The following is a 24,878-nucleotide window of genomic DNA, read 5'->3' as shown; positions in this document are numbered from 1 at the left end:
GGTATGTCAAATAATTGATGCCTGCTGCATGTTCCACAACCTTGCCCTGAGACATCATATATCATTCATGCCAGATGAGGGAGAGGAAGCAGAACCTGTGGGTGGAAATGCAGATTAGCCAAAGGATGATGAGCCAGATGAAGATGAGGCTAGAGGCTCCAGGGCAGATCTCATTAGTCAATCAGTACTTCAACTGACTTCAGGAATGTGATGTTTTCTTCATGGTGAGATTTCATTTTGTAGCCTAGAATATATGGATGGGGTGTCACCTACTATTTAATATCATCCATGAGGCCTTAGGTAGCTCCAATGCCAATGAGTCAGTTGTGCGTGCTGTTTGTAACTTGGTATTGTGTACAAAACAGAGTGGCATACGGTATCCTGATTTGTTACTACACATGCAAATTCACACTTGTGAAAATCGCTTGTCAGAATTGATGTATGTTTACAGCTATGTCCTAACCCTCATCTCTGTCAATCACAGATTTGCTGAGTTTCTGTTTGGCTCTTTATCATTGACAAGTCACAGACAGTGTTGGAGGCGGATGGGAATAGCAGGCAGCCATGAGAAGTCGACATGGATGAAACCAGGTACTGATTGGCACGAGTATGTGGAGTATAACTAATATTTCCAGACTGTCATAACACTGGGGTAGAATTGTGTTTTCTCACCAAGAAGACCTGTTCTGTACTGAAGGTAGTCAAATGGTATCATGTGTGTGTCCATATGTGTGGCACATGTAAAAATGTTGAACCAGAGCCACTATAATCGTAATGGTTTCTGTTGCATGTGACCTACCTGTAACATAGCTGTCAGTGTGTTCCTACTTTGCAGACCAATGTGCATGTCTCTGTGGACTGACATAGGTGAGTGGCAAGCATGACCAATGTAAGTTAAAGGTCCCTGGACTAGGGACATCAGTACTGATCTCTATCTGTACAGTATAATGGGGTGTGATTATTAGGAAGCTAAGGTATGGGTATGTGATAAGGCTTTACATGGTGTTACAAAGGAAAAATACTATATGCCTCCTGGCATCTAAGCTGACAATTATAAGTCACTAGTAGTACTATTCCATCTGCTGTTTGCTAATCTATGAATAAATGTGTGGACATGTAGAATACAGCTGTATCAACTTCTGTCTATGTTACAATCCCAATGTAATGAGTTTCTGGTGATAGAGTACAGGTGCTGATGCCCATAACAAAGGTAGTACAATAAAGAGGGACATACTGACACTATAGTTGGCTTACATGAAAGTTGTACCTGGTTGATGAATGACACATACACAGGACCTGTGTTAATGTGTTATTTATTGGGGAGTGCAAAACAATATGTGTGAATAGGAACAAAAAATACACAAAGTGAACAGTGAAGGGTTCAGTCATGGTGGCTGAAATCCTCAGGGTAGCTGATACAACATTAGGAAACACATGTCCAGTGTCCTTGGACCACAGGAAAATGGAGTTAAGTTTCAGAACAGTCAACAGGGTGTATCTGTGGCACACAAGGAGAACAGTGTGGAGAGGTTTACTGCCTGGCAGCGGGTTTGGTTTTGGCATCTGCTTCTCCTGGATGTCTGAGTGGATGTCCATGTTTTCCCCTGCTACAGAGGGTGGGTTGTCTGAGACATGTCCTTCCCCTAGTGGCTTCCATTCCACTAGCAGCCGCTGATGTTGAAAGGACTGAAGAGTCATTACTAGTGGAAGAGGTCTGATGTTGTGCTTTCAGACCTACTCAGGGTAGTATTAATGTCCTTCAGCACCCCAGCAATGGAAGCCAGGATGGCATTTTGTGCCTGCCACTGCTGCATGATTTCCTGGTGATTGTCCATCTGCAGCTATTGGATTAACCCCATCATGGTGACCACCTGGCTCGTCATGCCTTGGGTATTTTGGTAGGCTCCCAAGACGTGGGAGATGGCTTCCTAGTCAGGTTTGTCCCTTGAAGGGCCTGTCCTCTGGCACCACAATCCCTCCCACGCACCCCACCACCATCTGCCTGTGCCCCTGGCACAGTGTGCCCACTCCCAGTGGTGGCAGGACCATCATTGTCAAGGGTGACAGTGTGAGACTTGGGTACCTGTACTGGGGGACACATAATGGATGGAACAGTCCTTGGGACACAGGTTTAGGAGGATTCCCTGTGGGCAGGGTGAGGCTGACAGTTGTTGACTGCCAGGTGTCCCTGATGGGCCAGCTTCGTCCTCAGTGTCCACACATCCAGAGGTGTTGTCCTCTGTTGGACCTTGCCTTTTTGCAGGGTCATCCCCAAACTGTTTGCCTCCTTCCTCCTATTGACCAGTTTTTATTGGCTTTAGGACTCTGGGCACTTTACCACTGGTAACCAGTGCTAAAGTGCATATGCTCTCTGTGTAAATTGTATGTGTAATTGGCTTTTCCATGATTTACATATTTGATTTACTAGTAAGCCCCGGGTGAAGTGCACAAGAAGGTGCCTAGGGCATGTAAATTAAATGCTACTAGTGGGCCTGCAGCACTGATTGTGCCACCCACATGAGTAGCCTTGTAAACATAACTCAGACCTGCCACTGCAGTGTCTGTGTGTGCAGTTTTTAAACTGTCAATTCGACTTGGCAAGTGTGCCCACTTGCCAGGCCTAACCCTACCCTTTTTATACATGTAAGGCACCCCTAAGGTAGGCCGTAGGTAGCCCCATGGGCAGGGTGCAGTGTATGTTAAAGGTGGGATATGTACTGATGTGTTTTACATGTCCTATCAGTTAAATATTGCCAAATTCGGTTTTTGCTGTTGCAAGGCCTATCCCTCTCATAGGTTAACATGGGGGCTGCCTTTAAATAACTTTCAAGTGCAGTTTCCCTTTGGGAGCAGATGGAAATATGGAGTTTGGTGTCTCTGATGTCACAATTTAAAAATACATCTTTTAGGAAAGTTGTTTTTTAAATTGTCAGTTTGAACATGCCACTTTTAGAAAGGGAGCTGGGGTGTAGCTTGCATATCCTGATGGGCCATCTGAGTTAGAGTGGAGGGAGGAGGGGTCACTTATACCTGAATGGGCTGTGCCTGCCCTCACACAATGCAGTCTCCAACTCCCTGGGGTGAGTCTGGAGCCAGGCCTGGGCATGGCAGGATCTTGTGAACAAAGGAGACTTTCCTTTGATGTTTGCCTACCTCAAGGCAGAAAGGGGTATAAGTAGTGGACCCAGAACCGCAGATTTTTAGATTACTTCTGGAATCAAGAGGAACCTCTTCCAAGGAGAAGAGATAACGAGCTGGAGGAGGAGTACTGTCCCTTTGCCTGTAAATGTGTGTTGCTGGGTTGGCCTGCAGTTGCTACTTCTGCCTGAGAGAGGACAAATACTGGACTTTGTGGTATATTCCTGCTTGAGAAGAATCTCCAAGGGCTTGAATTGAGCTTGCCTCCTATTTTGAAGTCTCAGGGCCATCAAAGACTTCCTCTGCCAGCACCTGGACTCTCTGCTGAGACTTCTGCCCTGCCAAGTGATGCCCCATCCAGTCCCTAGGCCCTTGAGAGGTGAAGATGGCAGAACAAGGACTGAAATCCAAGTACAGAACACCTTGCGGCTGCTGATAACAATGCAAACCCCATGCAGCATGATTTTCAGACACCGTGCAACTCGATTTTTCACACATCATCACTGGCCATCAAAAATCAACTCAAGCCTGCGCAGATCAGAGGTGCATGTCCAAGAATCAACGCATTGTTCTCTTGCCGGAGAAAAACAGTGCCTCACCAACCCGACGAAGAAGACGACGAACGGCTGACTTTTCTGATGCATGCTCGCCCGTGCGGCTTTATTTTTTACGCAAACCAGGTACTTTGTGTAAAATCAACGTTTCTGTTGTTTTCTATGGAGTAAGGGCCAGATGTAGGAAAATCCAATTTTGCGACTTACAAGTTGCGAGTCTGACCAACTCGCAATTTGCAAGTCGCAAAACTGGATGCAGAATGGTGTCTCAGACACCTTCTGCGACTCGCTTTGGGGTCGCAAAGACCCACCTCATCAATAAACATGAGGTGGGTCGCATTTTGCGACCCCATAGCGAGTCCCTGCACTCACAGGGATGGTGGCCTGCTGTAGTCAGCAGACCTCCATATCTGTGACTGCTTTATAAATAAAGCAGTTTTTTTTTTTCATTTTGCAGCCCGTTTTCCTTAAAGGAAAACGAGTTGCAAAATGAAAAGTAAACCGAAACCATTTGGTTTCGAATTTTTTCAGGCTTGCTCTGAAAAAATATTTTTGTCGACATTCACAAAGGGGAAGGGATCCCTTGGGGACCCCTTCCCTTTTGCGAATGAGTTACCACCAGTGTGACAATGGTGGTAACTGCGAGTTGGTTTGCGACCGCATTCGCGGTCACAAAGCAACTCTGAATTGCGATGCGAGTCGCAAATAGGAAGGGAACACCCCTTCCTATTTGCGAGTCGCATTCCCAAAGTGCGAGTCGGTACCGACTCGCAATTTGGGAATAAGCATCGTGTTCGGCCGTTTGCATGCCGCAAACTGCGATTTTTGCAGTTTGCAACATGCAAACGGCTTACTACATCTGGCCCTAAGACTCTTTTTACTTTGAAAATTCATATGTTAACTTGTGTATGTTGGACTTTTGTTGTTTTGGTCGTGTTTGATTTAGATAAATATTGCCTATTTTTTTTAAACTGGTGTGGTGTCCATTTTGTAGTGTTTTCACTGTATTACTGTGTGAGTTGGCACAAACACTTTACACATAGCCTTTGAGATGTGCCTCACTGTTTGTGCCAATCTCCCAAGGGGGTGAGCAGGGGTTATCTTAAGTGTATATCTCCATTGCCCTGACTAGAGTGAGGGTCCCTGCTTGGACAGAGTACAAACTGACTGCCAACTAGCGACACCATTTCTAACATCCTCACTGGGGCCTTCATCCAGAGGGGTAGTGGTAGTCCCTGGTATGCTATCCATGGTGGCAATGGCAAGATTACCAGTGGAAGAAGTGGAACACAGAGTTGCAGTAAGTGATACAAGTGATGTTTCATTTAGAGTACTAGTGATGTTGTGTGAGGTGCACAGAGTTTCTTAACAAGATCCCCAGAAATGACAATGACAGCTGCTGCAAAATCTTACTTAGTACAACATGAGACTCTGTAAGTTCAATACCCTTCACCATGCTTAAAGATGTTAAACTATGTTGGTAGGTATTAGACTGCTGATACCATCTTATGTTGTCTGACTATTGACATAGGTGTTTATCTTTGTTGCCTAGAGAAGTGTCTGGCATGATACACAGCACAATAAATGCTGGACACTACACAATGGTGTCAGAGTAGGGACACAGTATGGGAGTAAGCAGTAGACTTTGACCTCTATCTGGATGTGTTGCATGTGCATCCACTTTGGCATCTGGATTTTCAGCCCAGGTGAGTATATTACAATCAGTATATTTCAATCAATAGGTATATTTGTTCTAAGGGCAGTTTGGTGGAACAATCCGCCGTAGCTGTGTTTTGTTTGTAATGATAGTTGGAGTGGGCCTTTGCAATGCTGTCATTGCCATAAATTGTTTCACAGTTGGACATTCATGATGGATTAGATTGGTAGTTAGATTCACATGCATGACAACTCACTTTTGGGGCACTGTTCAGGTTTTCATAATGGTGGGATATTGCCTTCTTGGAATTGTAGTTCTATTAGTTCTCAGTACTTCACATGCCATTCCCAAGGGCTGTGATGCCAGATGAGTTTACTGCATACGTGGCATGCCATTGAGGGGTATTAGAACATTTGGACTGGGGGGTGTGGTAGGTGGTTTGTTAATTGAAGTGGGGTAAGGTGGTGAGGAAGCATGAAGGACACAACAATTGGGTGACATGAATGTTATGTGGACTTACCAGACTCCATTACCCAGGTATTCCTGTCAGGCCTTCAGCATGCAGTATGTCCAAGGCCTTCTCCTTCCAAGATGTGAAATTAGGGGAAGAAGGTGGGGGCCCACTGCCAGTCTTCAGTATCGCCAGCTGGTGCCAGCTGGTGCTGATGCCATGGAACGCACCTTTCCCCGGAGGTCGTTCCACCTCTGCCTGATGTCCTCCATTGTTCATGGAAAGGTGCCTACAGCATTGACCCTGTTGACTATGCTTTGCCTCAACTCCATTTTCCTGGCAATTGATGTTTGCTGTACTTGTGCTCCGAACAGGTGTGGTACTACGCTGACAGTTTCGTCCACCATGACCCTCAACTCATCAATGGTGAAACATGAGTGTTTTTGTGGGGACATGGTAAAGGTGGTAAAGATGGTAAGGTAGTGTTTAAGGATAAAGTCTGCTAAAAACATGAGTGGTGTGACGTAGGTGCTGTGATGTGAGGGTGACCGTTGTTGTGTGTTGTGTGTAAAAGTCAATTGTGTGTTGTGCAGGTGTGTGATGCATTTGTGGTGCAATGTGTATGGGTGTGAAAAGTATTTATCAAGAAATCTGTGATTGTTGTTCCTCCTCTGTGGCTGTGAGTGGTGTTTGCAAAGGATTGTGGGTTGTGTAGGGGTATGCTATTTAGTGCAGTGCATAGGTGTGGCGAGGGATGTGTGCCAGGTGTGGAGTATTCAAACTATCCAATGTGGTGTTGTGTTCAATGTGATGTGAGTTGAGACCGTCACGGTTCACACCGCCAATGATTTTCCAGCATGGAAGAACCGCTGTTTTGATTTGTGGATCAAAATCTGATGGGAGGATTTTTGTTGGGCTGGTGGTGCTGGTGCTGGAACTGCCGCTTTTCTGTCCTCAAGTGTCCTGACGGTTTTGGAAAATTGGCTGTTTTTTGGCGGACTTCACTGTGTAACTCTTAATATGGCGGCCGGATTACTGCCAACATGGCGGTCTTCTGTCTTCCCAAAATACCACCAACCTATTAATGACCCTCTATGTAAGACTTCGCTGACATTATAACGTTTTCTTTCAAGCCTAGTTTTATGGAAAAGTATAACACTTGTCAGCTGCACAGCTAAGAGACTGGACAGCAACAATGCCTCTCTTCAGGCGCGATTAATGTTTTATGCGGGAAAACAATACCGTTCAGTCCTATAAAACCCAACTGCAAGTGGGCTGGCTGGAGGCGAAGTATTTACCACACCCAGTAAATAATTTAACCTAATGGTAAGGTATTTACTGCATGCAGTAAATACCACCATATCCTGGAAATTAGGCATAACGTAGTAATTGGTACTGCAGCCAATGAATTGTGCAGGGTTCCAGGCTTTTCCCTTGATAAAGTTTCTAAGATTTGACCTGCGCAAAAATTAAAAAACTGGGGTATGTAAGTTATTGAACTTCTTGGAATTCCAGTCTCTGTACAAACTCCTGCTTGCTTGGTGGTTAGAATTCACTCTGATTATGAGTGCACAATTTTTCACACCTTGGAAAAATCCAACAGCCAGAGTTTCAGAATTTATCAAGTAATTACACACGAAAAGAAATGTGCTGAAAAGGGCCATTAGCTGCTGTTTACATTTAAGAAAAAAACGTACCTGACAATAAATATTGAAAGTTATTTCAGAAGAAGTGAATGTAAAAATTAGATTGTATACTCATTTCAGGAACACAAGACTCCTTCTACACAGCTAAAAATTTAAAGGAGGGATGTATATGATTTCGAAGGGTTCATGTTCTGGATAACCTATGATCTCATTTAGATATGACCGTAGATTTCTCCCCTTCGAAACAAAAACAGACTCAGATACTGTGAGATGGTGAGTACATATTCTATTCCCAAAGGAAAGCGCCTCTCCACACAGAGGCGTAACACAGGCTGGTACGGCGCAGCGGGACCCCAGCTCTCCACAGGCCCTCTATTCAGTCATGGACGAATGAATGTCTGTGAAATACAGGAGACACAGTCACACAGGGGCCCCTCCTCACATTCTGCAGAGGGGTCCTTCATTTTTAGGGTCGAGCCTGCATTGTATGCGCTCGTGCATGCGTATCGCAGCGAGACTCTTTAGTGTTCAGAAAAGGGCTCGGAGCCCTGTCAACGTCACGTCAGTGTTTTTTATTGGTTCGTGGGCTTGCCTAATAAAATCTGCTTGCTTTCATTAGTCGAAGGCACGCATACGTCGTCATGCCATTTCCGGTGGCTAGCCCTCCTTGAGCGCAGCGACCAAGTACAGAAAACATGCGAGGCGCACTGTTTTCTGTGCGGCTCGTAGATTTCTTTTTCTCTAGTTTACGAGCGTGATCTCGCTTGGCAGAAGTCGAGCGCTTTACATAGTTAATTGCACTTTTTCGGGTTACGTATATAAATGCACATTTGACCATAGGTGAAAAGTCGGGTTAGGAGTTTACAACGCTTTCAGCTCTAACATGAGCAAACGCGAGACCCGTTGCATTGCGAATGCTTGTTCATTAAGCCACTGGCTTCACAGGTCGACAACCAGAGGCTTATTGTCCGTTTTTTCTTAAGTGGGCTCTGAGAGCACATGAATAGCAGAAAACGTGCCACAAAAGATGTTTCCATGAACGGTGGAACTAATATTTACTATTCTTTATGTAGGGGGCATCATAAAACCACCCAAAGATGCACAGACAGATTGTACCACAAAATTAAATACAACCCGGCAGCAGAGGTGTTTTAAGGCATGAGCAAAATGGGCTCTGGCCAGGGCCCCAGCCTTTCACGGAGCCCCATGATTGATCCAGCTCTATTCTCCACACAGTCCTTTCCTGGTGACCTTGAATGCTTTTTGAAACACTGATTATTTAAAATACCATTTCCCTTTATTGCTAATACAGTTAATGTGTGGGAGTCTAGTGCAAACATTTTGCAGATAAATGGTGTGCTTATGTTTTCAACAACATGCTAAATCCATAAATAGTTTATTTTAGATCAAATTAGGACCTCATATATGAGGAATTGCAGTAGCTCTGCTGCTGTGTGACAATATTGAAAACACACATTATCCCCAAATATTAAATGGAAACACATTTAGAATGTGGACTTGTCTGCTTGTCCAGTGTCCCTGACCCGGCCAAATAGGGCACGAAAAAGCTAAAACTGGATAATAAATGCAAAGCTGCTCCGAATGGGTTCCCCCAAAGTACGTCTGGCTACGGGGCCCTAAATCCTTACAATGTCCCTGCCAGCAGACCAACAGTCAGTTAATTGGCATCTGGGCCTGGTGACCTCCACAGCACGTTGCCTCTTTAGCCTCCCAAGCCTTTCTCCTTCCCACAAAAAACAGGTTTTCAGGAATGGGGCTGGGTGGCAATTACTGTCATTATGTCTACCAGGGAATGACCTCCAAGCTCTAGTCAGCAGTGCTCCGGGGGAGGACTTCTCAGCGATATATTGCGTCTCTTGTCAAGTGATTTTTCTACTCACCATTTTTAGGTTTCTTTAATATTTTCTAGGAAGTTTTACTGGTTTCAGTAATGCCTTGCGTGCCTAAAAGCTCGGTTAGCCTTTTGTGCATTGTATACAGTATGGGGCCAGATGTTCAACTCAGTTCTGAATCTACTATTACTGTTTCCAGTGTAAAAAAAAAAATCATATGGTGGTCCATGAGAGTCACGTGGCAGGATCACGGTAGACTGGTGCACCAACTGACCATATGGGCTGAGCCGTCCAATCTGGTTAATCTTGTCCATAATCTCCCATAGCCAGGTATGAATGGAAGCATTATTTGACCAGATAATCTTTGCAGTGTTTTGCACTTCACAAACTTTGCGGTTTACATTCACTTCGACCCAATCAAAGTTCTTTGTGAGATATTTGTCATCTCATACTTTGACTATTTTACAATAATCAAAACCAGGAAACCTAGAAAAAATACTTAGACACAAATTTGCAGAATTGTTCCATGCACGGTTTCCTTTTGTAGTTTTCTTTCCACACAGAATTGTGAAGGGAAGTAACATTGTGACACCTCTTTGAGCAGGAACTGCAATTATAAGTGGTGTGATGTTTAGTTCAGCCCCTAATAACATTTTGGCAGATCAGACCTACCAGAAATTAATAGGTCAAATGTTCACCATAAATACCGGTAAACACGAATGATCGTGCAGTAAATAAATTCTGCCCGGTATGGCCAATTCCTAAGCAAAACTTAGAATAAGTGATATTATTGTTCCTAATAAATGTTAGTCACCTTGTTGTCTAAACAAGAATGCATGCAACATATTTTTTAAACAAAATCGGGATTTTCATGAAAACGTGGCACGACAAAACTCATTGCAATCTTCAAGTGGTAGATTTGTCGCAAAGATCTGCTGAGTTACTTCAAAAAATGTTAAAAGTTCGAGCATCCCCTCCCCGCCACTCCTTCTTCCTAATCCATGGGCTTCTGCCTCTGACTCTTACCAGGTGTGATGGGACTGCCCAATAACAAAGCCATCTGCAATATATTTTAAAAAAAGACGTATTGTTTGTGCTTTTACTTGAGAGGCTGAGAAACATCGCGGCTGGTAGACTACTCTCAGTGCCCTACAAGAAGCCCCTCCATGTTTCATTGTCCTCTTGAGACAAGCCCCTTATCAGTAATGATAGACATTGTTTGCTTTAGGTGGTTGGGCTTACATTTCTTGTTACCTAGTACTTTCCTGTTGCTGCTACAATATTATCAGCAACTCTCAAATGGACACATCCCCCCCCCCCCCCTCCACTGGCCGGTGAAGGGGGGGGGGGCTTGTCAGACTGCTTTTGAAGCAAACAACTTCTGGTAAGGTGAGTTTGGTGCCCCTCCTTAGCTCCTTAAGGAAGATGAGTAACAGCCTCGGGGAGAATGGCCGGGTCAGGGCAGATTGTGTTAGAGGGCAGATGCTTATCTAGGTGGACAGGAATGTGGTCCTGGGAGCGGGAAGGGGGTGAGGACAGAATGAAATACAACCCCTCTCCTGGGGCTATAAAGGGACAGTCCAAACTGGCTGCAGTGTACTCTCGTGCTCTCGCCACAAGGTACATCTGAAGCCCAGGGTCCTCTCACCAGCCGCCATCATGAGTAGAAGCTTCAGCAGCCGATCTGCCTACAGTGTGCCAAGCAGGGGCGTTGCATTTGGGGGCGAGACCTTCAGCATCGCCAGAGGGGTGCACAGCTCTGGTGGGGCTGGCTTTGGAGGGTCCTCCTTCGCTAGTGATGCTGGGGCTGGCTTTGGGGGGTCCTCCTTCCGTAGTGGTGCTGGCTTTGGGGGTGGCTTCGGTGGTGGTGCTGGGGGTGCTAGCTCTAGTTTCAGCTTCAGTGCAGGGGGTGGTGATGGCGGCCTCCTTGGCAGCAGCGGGGAAAAGGAGGTCATGCAGAACCTCAATGACCGCCTGGCTGCCTACCTGGACAAGGTGAGGGCCCTGGAGACCGCAAACAACGACCTGGAGCTCAAGATCCGCGACTGGTACGAGAAGCACCAGAGCAGCAGCAGTCAGCGCGTGAATGACTTCAGCAAGTACTACGTCACCATCGACGACCTGCGCAACAAGGTAAGAGGGGGGGCAGATACCAGCTGCACTGCAGGCCGCTGTACGAGCTGTCGATTATACTTTGAGATTAAAGGTGTGAAACAAAACAAAGTGGCTGGCAGACTTCCCTCGAAACGTGTCCATCGTGTTTCGGAGTAGCGGTGGCTATGACACCTTTCCTCTACCCCCTTTGTTTCCTGCATCCTTTCTGCAGCCTTCCATCCAGCCTCCAAGTTGAGATAACTTATGTCCATCTTTGTCACTTGCGCTCTCTAGTCAGTCTCTCTGGCTCAGTTTTTCGGTCTCTCCTTCCTCAATGTTTCTCCGTCCTCTTCAGCTTTACGTCCTTCCTCTATTTACTTAGAAGGGACATTTCACATTGAGCACTGGAAGCAACCTGGGCGGGTGCGACCGGTAAAGGGAATGAGAGAGAGCCCGTGAGCCTGCGAACTCTACTGAACCCTTCACCATTTGTAATATTTTAGACAATTACTACCAATTAGACAGAATGTGCGTTGTCATGTATTAGTAGCCTCGTAATCTGCAGCCCTTAAACTTCACAGCTTCGGCCTTATAATTCCTGACAGAGAGGGAGAAACCGTAACGTAACGTACACGGTGACGTAACGTCCACCCTTGCGAGACAGGATATGGGCGCGGTCAGAGTTGTGGTGGTAGTGAGGGCATTACTATCAGTCCTCTCCTGAGGGACACATGTAGGCAAACTTTGGCCACAACAGACCCCCTGGTATGTATTCGTTGTGGCCTTAAACTATTTTAAGTGTTGCTTTTCGCCCCATGGCCGGTCCCCAGTTGGTATATGTGTGAGCCACAATGTCCCCATTGCACGTTATATAGTTTTTGTTGCCAAAACTCTCCCTCGAGCACTCCGAATGCTGCATAGCAGAAGCAGATAGCCTCCTGCTACTGTAAGGCTACTCCACCAAACAAATATGTATCAGCAATCCCTACGCCACAGTTGTATTTTTTCTGAACCGGCCCATGATGTCACGGTGCCTCCAAAATAGCAAACGAGGTGACTCAGGGGTACAAGTTGGTCTCCATAGTATGACACGGCGCGAGTGTAGGTAACAAGTGCAAAACATCCATTTCCCTAAGAGGATCAAACTTTTGTGATTTTAGTAACAATTTCTAGTTTTTCGGACCAAATTTCATTGCACGATGGGAGCTGGGGGAGAGGCTGCGGCGTTAGGACCAGAGCTGCCGACTTTGAAGCTGGGGTACTGGATTCTAGCCTCGGCGCCGCTCAACATCCTGTGATTCTAGGCAAACCACTTAATCACCCAGTGTCGGAAAAATAATGATCTGTCGTGCAATGTAACTAATGGCGCTCATGTAAAGTAACCCAACGCTCTTGGATCGAGTTCGCGCTATATAACATTGAAAACAATAACTTAAATACAAATATAGTCAGACACTCCTCATTAGCAGCCAGACTTGTTACGCCAGGAGTGGATTGACCCCTTGGGAAGGAGCCAATACGTAGCTCACATTACAAACCTAAATGCTCCTAAGCACATTAATTAATTATTGGATAGTATAGTTGGTGATTATGAAAGGCACTAGATGACCAAATGCTGCGCCGGGACTAGAGTTCATGGAGATCAGTTGCCCACATCCTTGCCCAACATATTGCTTAATCGTATGCCAATGTCCTCCTCTTCCAAGCGCCACCCCCGCACACAGTACTCAGATAACCATATGTTTAAAGTCTTCAATAAATATACGTTTCCAGCTTCGCTAGACATTGCTTCTGCTGAGACACACTCCCCTGAGAAGTGTGAAAGTCGCCTCCTCTTACAATAAAAAACAAGCATTGGTAAAGTCATTAGGCCTGGGTTGTAATGTAAGTGCATTTGTATAGCGCTTCCTGCCACTGAACAACGCGTTGGAGGATTTTATGCCCGGCAGCACAGTGGTCCAGAAGCCAAGGTTAGTGGTACAGTCTATTGGTTATGGGATATTCTATCTTAGTGGGGTTAGTCCTATTCTTCCAAGAAAACCTCCCATGCATTTTCTCAATTCTGTTCTTTGTAAAGATTGGACTAGTAGGAGTCTGGTATAGTGTTAATTCGCGACCACATGTAGAGTTAGTATTTGAGAGTGAATCTCACGGGAATTAGCCAACAGGATTAGACAGAGAGGGGTATAGCTGTAAATCAGTCCTGATACAGTGCATAATAAGCACTTAACTTGAGATGGAAGGACGAGCTCAAGTAGCCAATAACAGAAGGTGAGATTGGGCTGAGCCAAGTCCTGATTTACAAAGGTTCAAGACAATGGCTGATAGCAGCTGGTCGAAAAAAGCCAGTTGTTGAAAGGGACAGACAAAAATCCCACTCTGTACAGAATGTTAGCAACAGAGATATTTGACAGACACCAGTCCAACATACCTACCTTCAGCCCTAATAATGTTATCATAAGTATTGTCAGTAACCTACAGCACATCTATAGGTAACAGCCATCCCCGGGTTTAGAAGAGTGGTCTTTTCACCCAAAGTGTAAGTATAGCAATAACTGTGTCAGTGGAATATCTCCTTTATCTAAGAAGGTGGCTTCATTCCCTAGGCCAACCTCCCCAAACTTTCTGCATGTTCTGTACTATTAGTTTATGTAGAGCACCTCTGGAGTATTAACCAGTTATTTTACTGTCATTACCTTTTCTGTCTTCCAGATCAGCGGCGCCACCATTTACAATGCCCGCTTAGTGCTACAGATCGACAATGCCAGGCTGGCAGCTGATGACTTCAAACTGAAGTGAGTCTGAGCTCAGGGGAGGGATCTCAAAATTAAGTTGGTCTCCTTCTAGAACTTTCTACCTCTACTAGATCTTTCAAATCATGCAGAGAAGCACACTGTCTCCAAAACACCCTACATGAGTGTTCCACCCAATTGGCACCTCATGAAATAATTGTACCTGTCAATACAACCTATGACATGATGTGTATTCAATTTTCATGGGACTGACTGTTGTTATTTTATGGAACACAGTGGGACCTTAGTACAAGATTCTTACTTTACTTAAAGGACCCTGCATCATTAGTTCCTTTTTTACCACTGATATCTATTTAACCTGATACATTCTCTGCAAAAGATATCATAAGTAAAGGCTGTTGGTGACTTTAAAGAACTGCAGCTGCACTGTGCCCACTACTTTTCCAATCTTCCTACTAAATTTATTGGTGTTGTTTCTTTAGATCGACAAGTAGTACTGCACCACTCTATTATGGTATCATTTTTAGTTCATCAGAGTATTACCTCTAGATATAGCGCTACAAATGACTGAAAGTTAACAAAGCTCTCTGTAACCTTTTGCCTTCATTTTAGGTTAGTGTTACTATGCAGCCTCACCTTGTGTTCAAAATGCTGTGCACAGTTTCTTGGAGAGACTTAGAGATGCCATTTTTTTTATTTAAGAAGAACTGTCATAGAAGTACTTATACTGCTAAAAGTAGAGCTCCAAATCTGTTTCTTTTAACTTCATACATTTAATAATTGTCTTTTTCACAGACTCATAGCGACCCAGTTACTAACTATTGGCACGCCAGTAGTATAATTTGTAATTTATTGTAACTTTTTTAAAATCAAAATACCACTCCCTTGTAAAAAGTTTTTGTACGGCACAGTCCTTACTCACCATACTTGGCTCACAGTTCGGGTTGTTGGATGCATTTGTGTAAAAGGGAGGTGACTTTGAGGAGCTGACAATACAGTTAGCTGCAGGGGAGTAGGGTAACTTATGGAAACTACTATTAAAGCAATACATTTTCCATGGCCTTCTTCAGGTATGAGAATGAGCTGGCCATGCGCCAGAGCGTGGAGGCTGACATTATTGGGCTGCGCAGAGTCCTGGATGAGCTGACCATGTCAAGATCGGACCTGGAGCTGCAGATCGAGAGCGTGACTGAGGAGCTGGCCTATCTCAAGAAGAACCACCAAGAGGTACAAGGCAGACCTATTACTTTGCTTTCCCGCCAAACCAGAAATACGTGGTGTAAAAAAAATAGTTCCAACATAGGAAAGACCTTTAATACTTATTCATTTCATCAAGTCTGACATTTTGTACGAGAGTATGCTTGGCATCTAGTGCTGTTTTCAGGAGAATAATGATGGGGCCTTTTTTACTTTGTAGGCATAACGTGTATGTATCACTGTTAATGCAGTCTGTTAATGAAAGTGTGGTCTCTTGGTAATGAGTGATTACAAGGGGAAAGATGGGACTATAAGTAGGAGGAATGAACTATTGTAAAAAGTAGCATCTGATTAGGATAGAGTGGTCCTGTTTGCTAATGTTTTCTACTAAGAGTGTGTGATAAAAAATTGTATTGAACCGATTATTTTTTTTAATCAGAAATGTAAAGACAACAGCAAAGCAATACATTAGGGGCCCAACTCACAAAGATACCTATATGTAGTGAAGTTATGAGTGCAGTCTCCACACTTGCAGCACAGTCTCCACATTCATGGCGGAATCTCCGGACGGTGCACTTTCTGTAGTGCGTCGTATGGAGATTCTGCCCCTAGTGTGGAAACTCTGCACTTGTAACTTTACCACACGTAAGTTACCTTTGTGAATCGGGCTCAGTGTCTTTGGCAGCAGAACTGCTAAATAGCTATATGGTGGCAGCAATTAGTGATAAATAGGACAGTACAACCACTGTAAATTCTGTATAATCAACAAACGCATACATATTCATTGTAAATTATACATACTTAAAAACTCAGGGAGACAGATAGCATTCTGTCCATTTGCTTTTTCTCAGTAATTTGCCAAACATCCCACTATGCTTGATCAAGTGACAAAGGCAGACCGAGGTCAGGTTCGAAAGATAACTTTCTAGATACCACAACATACCTTCCCAATATATAGGTTGTTGTTCTTGTAAAGAGGGTGCACTACATTAAGTAGTAGATCTACTGCAGGTGTGTGTGTGTGTGGGGGGGTGTTTCTATAGGCAGAGAGTGTGTGCTCGTTTGACAAGTGTTTCGTTTTGGCAGGGGAGTTCATCTATTACAGCGAGGTTTACTGAATGAGATTGTTGTCTATTAAGTTGTTATGAGGTGTGACCGATTGGATAGCATGAGGGTGTACTTTACAGGGTCCATTTTTCATCTTAAAAAGAACTACTTCCTACATAGTGTGACCTTAAGGATAGGACTTTGTCTATTGGGCAAGTGTGCAGTCTATTGTGATATGACCTACATGATGAGGCTTATTAACAATGCACACAAGGGTGTGGTCCACCAAAAGGGTTACAGTCAAGAGGTGGGATGGCATAGTGCATAAGGCATCATGGTCTGCTAAATATGAAGTGTGATTTTTGTATCATAAAGTATATTTCATTGATTGTATGTGGCCAATGTGGAGGACGTCAGGGCTAGGGTTTAGGGGCCTGAAGTAAGGACAAGCAGGTCACAAATAAGGAGTGCAAATTGCATATTGTCTTTTTGCAACCTAGCATTTATTTTGTGATGTGACCTGTGTACTAACAAATTGCAATCCAAAACTCTCATTCGCAGTGGGTCATGAAATGAACTGCCTAATGAATATTAATTTACATTCCCTATGATTAGCTATACATGCAACAATGGCAAATGTTTGGTAAGACGTGGAGGAGCAGGCATTTGGCCCTGTAGATCTCTGCCTACTCCCCCTTGGCCACTGACACTATTCCCAATAAGTGAGCTGCCCTAAGGCAACAGCTTTTCCATTCTGATTTAGTTTCCACTCCATCTCGGACATCAGTAACTGATCAACGGTTTGCTACATCAATTGCATCATAATCCATTGACCAGAAATGAGAGCAGGAGAGGACGTCTCTTTCAAAAGCCATGATTTGAAATTAAGAAAGGGGAGCAAAATCCCTTTTATGTGCTGGACAGGCATTTCTGCTTACTAAAAGGGCTTCAGTGTTTTGTAAAATGCCTATTTGGTGCTGAAAAATCTGCAGCTTTGCAATTTGCTGGGTTTGCAACTGCAAGAGGGCCTCATGTTGCAGACCATATAATTATCTTATGTGAGAAGAAAGACAAAGTGTAATGGGGAGCGGTGGGTAGTGTAGTCATTGATAGGCCGTGTGTTTGAGTGGAAGTGCAACATTTAACTAGGTAGCATAGTCTTTTCGTACGCGATATGTTTCAGTGGAAGGGCTGTGATAGAACTGAATCTGATCTAGGCGACAGCAATCCTGCGAGAAGCGTCTAATGAAAGTCGTGTTGTTTAATAATGGGCCATAGCAGACATGTGGGCTAGTAGAAACGGTTGAATCTAGTAGGAAGAGTTGTGATCTAATGGGAGAGCTGTGAACTTGAAGCACTGGGAGGTTATAGTGAAAGGGGGCATTATAATATTGCATTTTAAAAGTTTAAATCTCAGTTTCCTTACACTGTTTCTATGTGTTCTATCAATATTGTAACTCATTTCTATTGAGCCTATTCCTAGGGCATCTCCTTCTAAATCTAGTGTTTTTTAAAACGTGTTACAAGTGTATTAATTCTCCTTAAAATTAACTAAGAGCCAATTGTCTCATTGCTGTCCTAGGAAATGCAGTCTGTGTCTGGGAATGTTTCTGGCCAAATAAATGTTGAGATGGACGCTGCTCCTGGAAACAACCTGACTGAAATCCTGAATAACATGAGAGCTGATTATGAGTTGCTGGCAGAGAAGAACCGCAAAGAAGCTCAGGCTCAGTTCTTGAAGGCGGTAAGAAGCTAGTTACAGCAAACCACATTATACAATATAACACTGTGCATCAATCAACCCTGGGACATGGTCTCTAGTAGCCACTAGCCCACCTCAAAGAATACCATGCCTGCTGAATCCTAACCATATCCTGTTTCTGTGTGCTTAGTCTGAAGAATTGAAAGTGCAGATCACTGAGAACGTGCAGGCGGTGCAGTCATCTAAGAGCGAGGTGACAGATACTCGTCGTAGTCTTCAGAGCTTGGAGATCGAGCTTCAATCTCAGCTGGCCATGGTATGTATGTTTCAGATACCATGAATGTTGATTTTCCTAACATAGAGAAATACAGTTTTACATACATAAATGCATAATTTTCAGCACTGCATTACTATGTAGCTAGGTTTGCAAAATTCGGGTAACCTACATACTTTCCTTTGCAGTATTGTTGCTGTTACATCATTAGAAGTACGTAGAAGGAGGCTACCTCAATTCATAGGCGACATTCCCACTAAAAATAATGAGCATTTTCAAATTCTGAAAAGAGAATACAAATGATATAGCTGTACCTAAATTAGAGAGCAGATATTTGTATTTAGATTTGTTGTGCACACATTCGCCCGAAGCTTGCATGGCTCGATAGCTGAAAATAATTCATGAGATAAGGTGCATCAACATTAGGTAAATAGGTTATAAGGATTTTCCTAAATGCAAGATAATTTTAAGCAGATTTCTGGAGTTTTCGGCCTAGGTGGGTGAGCACATTAAATATTGCTAAACACAATATTTGCAAACTGATTGTATTGTCCAGGAAATGAGATAGATCCGAATGAATGGTGTTCTGTTGCCTGTTGTCCACCCATGATTGCACTCCACAATAGCCAGATATTGGAGGACGCTGTTAACCTGATCACCCAGAAGCAGAAGATAAGATGTTGACCTAAGTTACTGGATATGATTTCAAAGATTCAAAAATGTGCATGTGACTGAGAGTGGCCAGATATAAAGCTTAAATATTCATCAAATTATTTTGTGTTGTGAATGGAGTTGTGAGGAGAGTGCGTGCTCATTAGTATTTTAAGCAGTTTACATCTTTGATCGAGGAAAATTATAATTTTCCATCTTTTTTACTTCACCACAGGCCATGATTAATATATAAATGGATTAGGCTTTCCAAACTCCTCTAAATACTAATAACGTATCATTCTTACAGATATTTTAACATTTAACTGTTTCTACAATACCGTCTGCTGAGCTCCTCTTCTAAATACACTACGACAGCAGCAAATACTTGTTTTCTAAAACAACTCTAGGTTTGCTTGGTTTGCCAGCCTCTTTGGCACAGTAGTAGCGCTTCGGCCAGTTCTGTCATACGCTTCCTCCTTCTTTTACAGAAAAGCTCCCTGGAAGCAACCTTAGCAGAGACGGAAGGAGGCTACGGGGAACAGCTCATGCAGATACAACAGCGGATCAGCGGCCTGGAGGAGCAGCTCATGCAGCTCCGCAGCGACATGGAGCAGCAGAGATTTGAGTACCAGAGGCTCCTGGACATCAAGACACGGCTGGAGATGGAGATCGAGACCTACCGGCGCCTGCTAGATGGAGAGTTCGAGTAAGTTGAAGTAAAGAATAACTGCAGAGATCTCTCATAATTCTCTTATAGGTGTAATGACCATGTCCTTGCTGGAAGGAAGTAGATCATTGGTAAGAAGCCTTTAATGGAGCAAAACTGATACCCATTCTCTTGACATGGATGGAATGCCATTAATGACCGTTCCTAATGGCTCCATAGGCTTCTTTGGAGTGGTGTTTGGGTCCATTGCAAAGGCAGTGCCTCACTGAAATCCATCCATAATAGTAGCCACATATTCTTCAATGAATGCTCGTTCATAGCCATCATCAATTAGCCAATGACTACTCTTGAAATGAGTGTCTTTCATGGCAAGTGCCAATAGCCCTCAGCTTTTTAATGGAGTCTAACTCAGCATTAAATGCCCGTTAGTTTTAAAGTCTTTTAATCATAGGCACCGTAAGGCACCGTTAGGCAGTAAAATAGCATTTAATGCAACGATACTGCTTTTTGTAAGCCTTGCTCATAGACTGTATTGAAGTACAAGGATAACCCTATATGCCCACAGTAGCAAGAGAATTAATTTAATATATGCACAATTGTCCCCTGGGACTTTTTCTAAGTTGGACACCTTGTAAATGCCTCCAAGGAATCCCGTATTACATTTCTTTATTAGTCATCATACAACAAATGTTACTCGTTGCTCACTGCATGAGTCCATCATATGCCCATCATGACAGTTGTCATAGACTTCATGAAGTCTCACTCATGGCCGGTGCCACTGGCATTCACTACATTAATTGATCTTTACAGCGTGAACGGGCCTGTAGACTTGGCCGGACTTTTGCTCAACCACACTATCAGTGCGCCTTACACCGTTATTGGGGTTTCTGTATACACTCTCCAACTGAATACCACATTTTGTCTGGTTTCCCATGTGTATATGTTTTCAGAATCTGGTTTTCAAATTGCTATTGAGAACTGTACAAAAGGACAGATTTTTTCTTGCAGGGTGACTTCAGTAAAGCATTATAAATGTTGTCAGGTCAGCATAATATGAATAACGAGAAACCAACAGCATGATTTGAACCAGTAAAAATAATAGAACATTACCACACTTACAGCAACACAAGTGAAACTCTGCATTCAATTGTTGTTCTGTCATAAGAAACAACGATCTGAATATTACAGAATTATGCTTTACAAAATATCAGAATTATATTCTTCAGTTTAACTTCTCTCCCATTTCCTAAGCACTGCCTTCCTGGGATTGTTGTAAACATCACACAGCCATTGAGGGGAAAAGCACAGATTCCAGTTTAAATGTCTCTCTAAATGTGTGCATGTCTAGAAATACTTATATACCGTTGGCCTGGGTAGCATCTGTTATTTTATTACCAAAATACCCTTCTGGATGACTGTGCACCCTACAAATACACGTTATGTAATGTCATGTCATGTAATTTTATGCTTCTTAGGGCACGTTAGATTTAGAATATTATGCCATTTTCATTGATAATAGCTGCAGTCATTAACAGTTCTTTTTTTAACAGCAACGCGGGCAAATCATCGTTCCAGGTGTCATCTAGTAAAAGTTCAACAGTTTCCTCTTCCCAAACAACATCTTCTTCGCAGATCGCTAGCACCGAGGTGATTTCGCAGACATCGTCGGTGGATTCCAAAAAAGGTGCGTATTTCCCGGGTTGCTTTTGACTCCATCTCAGATACTGACAGTAGTGAAGTGAGTGGCCGGTTGTCACGGGTTATGGTTGAAAATGTGTGCCTTGTCTTACATGGGGATCAGTCAATGCCGTATCATTATACAATCAGCAGTGCCTTCGACTCTTCAGGTGCAAAACGTGTCTCAAGAGATAGCACCCCTCTATGAAATTTGGATGAATACATTGGTCCTGAAACTTGATAAAAACAAGTTTAACAAAACAAGAGTGACAAGCTCAATGGCGACCTAAAGCCATCTTGCGTACTGGCACAAGCAGTGAAGTACAAATGAACTAGAACACATACCAATGGCTGATAGTGTGAAAAATAATTTATAACAGCAACAATAAAATGTCCAATAAAATCTCAGATGAGTATCATATCCCTGGCTCAGAGGCAAAAATGGACAAAACGAAACAAAAACTATTGGAAAACAATTAGAAGTTGTCTGCAAGTATACCGGGAAGAGAAAAAAACAGAAAGGTAAACAAATTTATGTCCATGTTTTTATATGCAATGCAAAAGCAAACAAAAAAGTAAACAATAAGGAAAGAGAAGGCAAGAAATAAAAGAATCGAGGTGGTATGGAGCAAGAAAAACAGGACTGGGACACCAAAATTCCGGAGAAAGCAAACGAGCAGAAATGTAAACTAGCCATGGTTGATGAGAAAGGACACAAGTAGGGAGAGGGTGCAGTGGAAGAAGAGAAGTAGGCGGGAAGTACGAAAGGGGGGATGATACTGGAAGATAAGGAGGCAGGCGAGGGGGATGCGCACTCTCCCGTGAATGACAGCTTCACTAGTGGAGGCAGAGATGAGAAAGAAGAGATTAACCACGTTGAAACATCAATCTAGTGGATGACATACATTTTAAAAAATTGTCGAAAAGCGTTCATCCAAAGATGTGCATCTGAACATTTCTCCTAATCACCTGGAATTGAAAAGCAAGCGCGCAGATTAAGCTGGGGCCTGCGAGACTCTTCTTCCCAGAGTTATTTATTGGCCTTTAGGCGATAGTATCAAGTCTCCCTCTGGCACTCAGTATGGCTCTGTTTGTTATCACACCAGTCTTGACAGATGCTTCAGTAGATGTACTAACTTATAGGACATCACAGCGCAGCCACTTAACTTGCCCTAGGAAACAGAGCATCTCAGAGCACAGTTAATTAAGGGGCAGCTCTGCTGCTCTCTTCCCCAGCTCTGGCCCTCTTCCAGGCTGCCTAACAAAAGTGTGTGTGATGTCTAGCACAGGTTTGGTGCTGGAAACGCAGCCTTCCAGCAAAAACATACTATGCTTAGACATACTCTATTTCACCTGCATTATATTTTTTCTGTACAGTTCAGCACAGGTGCAATGCGGCAAAAGGTAGGAAAAAGTACGAACCGTTTTCCTAGTTAGTGCCTGCCTCGTAGAGGTGGTATTTTTTTGGCAACAGATCTGTGTGCCATTGTGTAACATAAGCTTTGTTTTAAAAATCGTGGGTGGTAGCATGGGAACGCCCATGTTCCACTGATGGGGTGCCACCTTGATGCTAAGTAATGCTAAGAACCATAAACTTCTAATTGTGGTATTTTTAAAGTAGTTTTTCAGTATAAAAAAGTTTGGTCTGGAAAGTAAATACTTTATCAACACTTCGCCCCAGTTTGCTTCACTTTTTGCAGCTTTGCACCAGTGAAAATATGTTTGGTACAGGTAATGAGAAAGATTGCATTAGCGGTACTGGAGGATCAGGTGAACTAGGCTATAGTGGTTGGACTTGGTAAGAACGGAGGGAGCGATGTACATAAGGGAACGCACCATGAATCACTTTCCATCTGTGATCAGCCAAATAATGTTTATGAAGGTGAAATGAGAAACCAGAGTAAATTGTCCTATTTTCTTTCTGTGAACTGGGTTGAGAAGGAAAGCACTCTTCCCACAGAGAAGCTTTAGAACCTGCTCAGTTACTCATGTGAATTATGTCTCAATTGAATGGGATGCTAATTTTAGGACGCAGACAGAATTACTTTGAAACAAACCTTTCTATTGGGAAATATAACACACCGTGTATAATTACAACAGGATGCATAACCTGTCTCCATTTGATTCTCATTGTTTTGAATTGTGGTTGCATTTATATAGCATTTTGGGCTTAGTAGCATGCTACCCAGAGGACTTGGCTGCAACCTTGTGTCAGTCTTGTGGCCTATGTGAGTTGTGTTTTGATGTCATTTATGAAAAACACCGTTATTCTCTTATCGTGTTTCTGTTAAGGCATCTGGGACCACAGCTAAACTGAAGGAGTAAGCGATAGGTCTCTCAGGCTTATCGAAGCAAGTGTTTAGTGAAAAAGTGTGTGTAGCGTGGCCTATGGAGGACCTTTTCTGGTGTTGTGCGTGTATATCCGAGGCTGCAGTTGTGATGGAGCAAAGGAGAGTAAGGAATAGCTGCACATGTCTGGACTTTTAGGTTTGTACCTTTGTGTTTTTCATATTACCAATTTTGTGCAATAAAATTCTACTTTGCGCTTGTTGTTTCCTGACAATTCTCCAGACCCTAGCAAAACCAGGAAGGTGAAGACCATCGTTGAGGAGGTCGTTGATGGTGTAGTTGTTTCTTCCCACATTCAGGAAATCGAAGAAGACGTGACAAATAAGAAATGAGCAACTAATAAAAGGGATCAGTCTCACAAAAGAAAGATTACCCAAAGAAAGGAACCATTTATCACTTAGCTGAACTTCTGTTATGATCAATTTAAGAGCAAAGCAATACTCTGAGAAAAGGGCAAACCATAATCATCAGCAATCTTCTCAAGAGCACTAAATATTTCACCACTGAATTGCACGTTTCTGGTCGTACAACGCAACTCAAAGCTTGGATTGTTTTCACCATCTTGGACTATTTTCCTGTTAACATGGTAAAGGAGCTTGGAAAAGCCAGAGATATGTCCAGTTTCTGTGCTGTAAATGCTTGGGGCAATGAACAACTCCCACAGCTAGCCTACTAGAAGCAAGGCAAAGCAAAAGAACATTAGCTAGTAACACAACACCCTTGATCACCTTCCTACCTGCTATTGTATTGCAAGATATGTAACTAACAAATAAAGAGGAAAAAAGCTGATCATAAATGTATCTCACAAAGTGTTGTAGAGATGAACATTCATTGTTTAAATGCATTGGCTCATAAAACATAACTAAAGTTCCAATGAATGAAGTTTCTTTATTTAGGTTTGTGGTTGAATAAATTTTCTCTTTCAAGCAACCAACTCAGTCATTGTTGTAATTCTTTTCAGTGTATCAGGTACTGGTATTGAGCTCCCTAATCTTGTCAGACTGTTCTGCATATCACAGCATGTCCTCCCTGTTACACTGTCTTATACCGGGATGCAATCCAGATAACACCGCATACCCTCTGCTACTATACCCTTCTCATACATGCACAAAATCCAGGTATCTCAGTGTGTCCTCTGAAGCAATACCTCTTTGATACACAAATCATA

General features: G+C 43.3%; 1 protein-coding gene across 1 annotated transcript; it reads left to right on the top strand.

Annotated features, from left to right (window-relative positions):
• The first annotated feature begins 10,883 nt into the window (after positions 1–10,883).
• LOC138299402 (keratin, type I cytoskeletal 47 kDa-like) lies at positions 10,884–24,644 on the top strand. Its single transcript, XM_069237633.1, has 8 exons — positions 10,884–11,432; positions 14,106–14,188; positions 15,217–15,373; positions 17,973–18,134; positions 18,283–18,408; positions 19,506–19,723; positions 21,235–21,368; positions 23,933–24,644. The coding sequence occupies exons 1-8, from the start codon at positions 10,959–10,961 to the stop codon at positions 24,040–24,042; spliced, it is 1,464 nt and encodes a 487-aa protein (XP_069093734.1). The 5' UTR covers positions 10,884–10,958; the 3' UTR covers positions 24,043–24,644.
• Positions 24,645–24,878: the final 234 nt, after the last annotated feature.

The sequence above is a fragment of the Pleurodeles waltl genome, chromosome 6 (assembly GCF_031143425.1).
Source record: "Pleurodeles waltl isolate 20211129_DDA chromosome 6, aPleWal1.hap1.20221129, whole genome shotgun sequence".
NCBI lineage: Eukaryota > Metazoa > Chordata > Amphibia > Caudata > Salamandridae > Pleurodeles > Pleurodeles waltl.
This window is presented reverse-complemented; position numbering and strand designations above follow the sequence as displayed.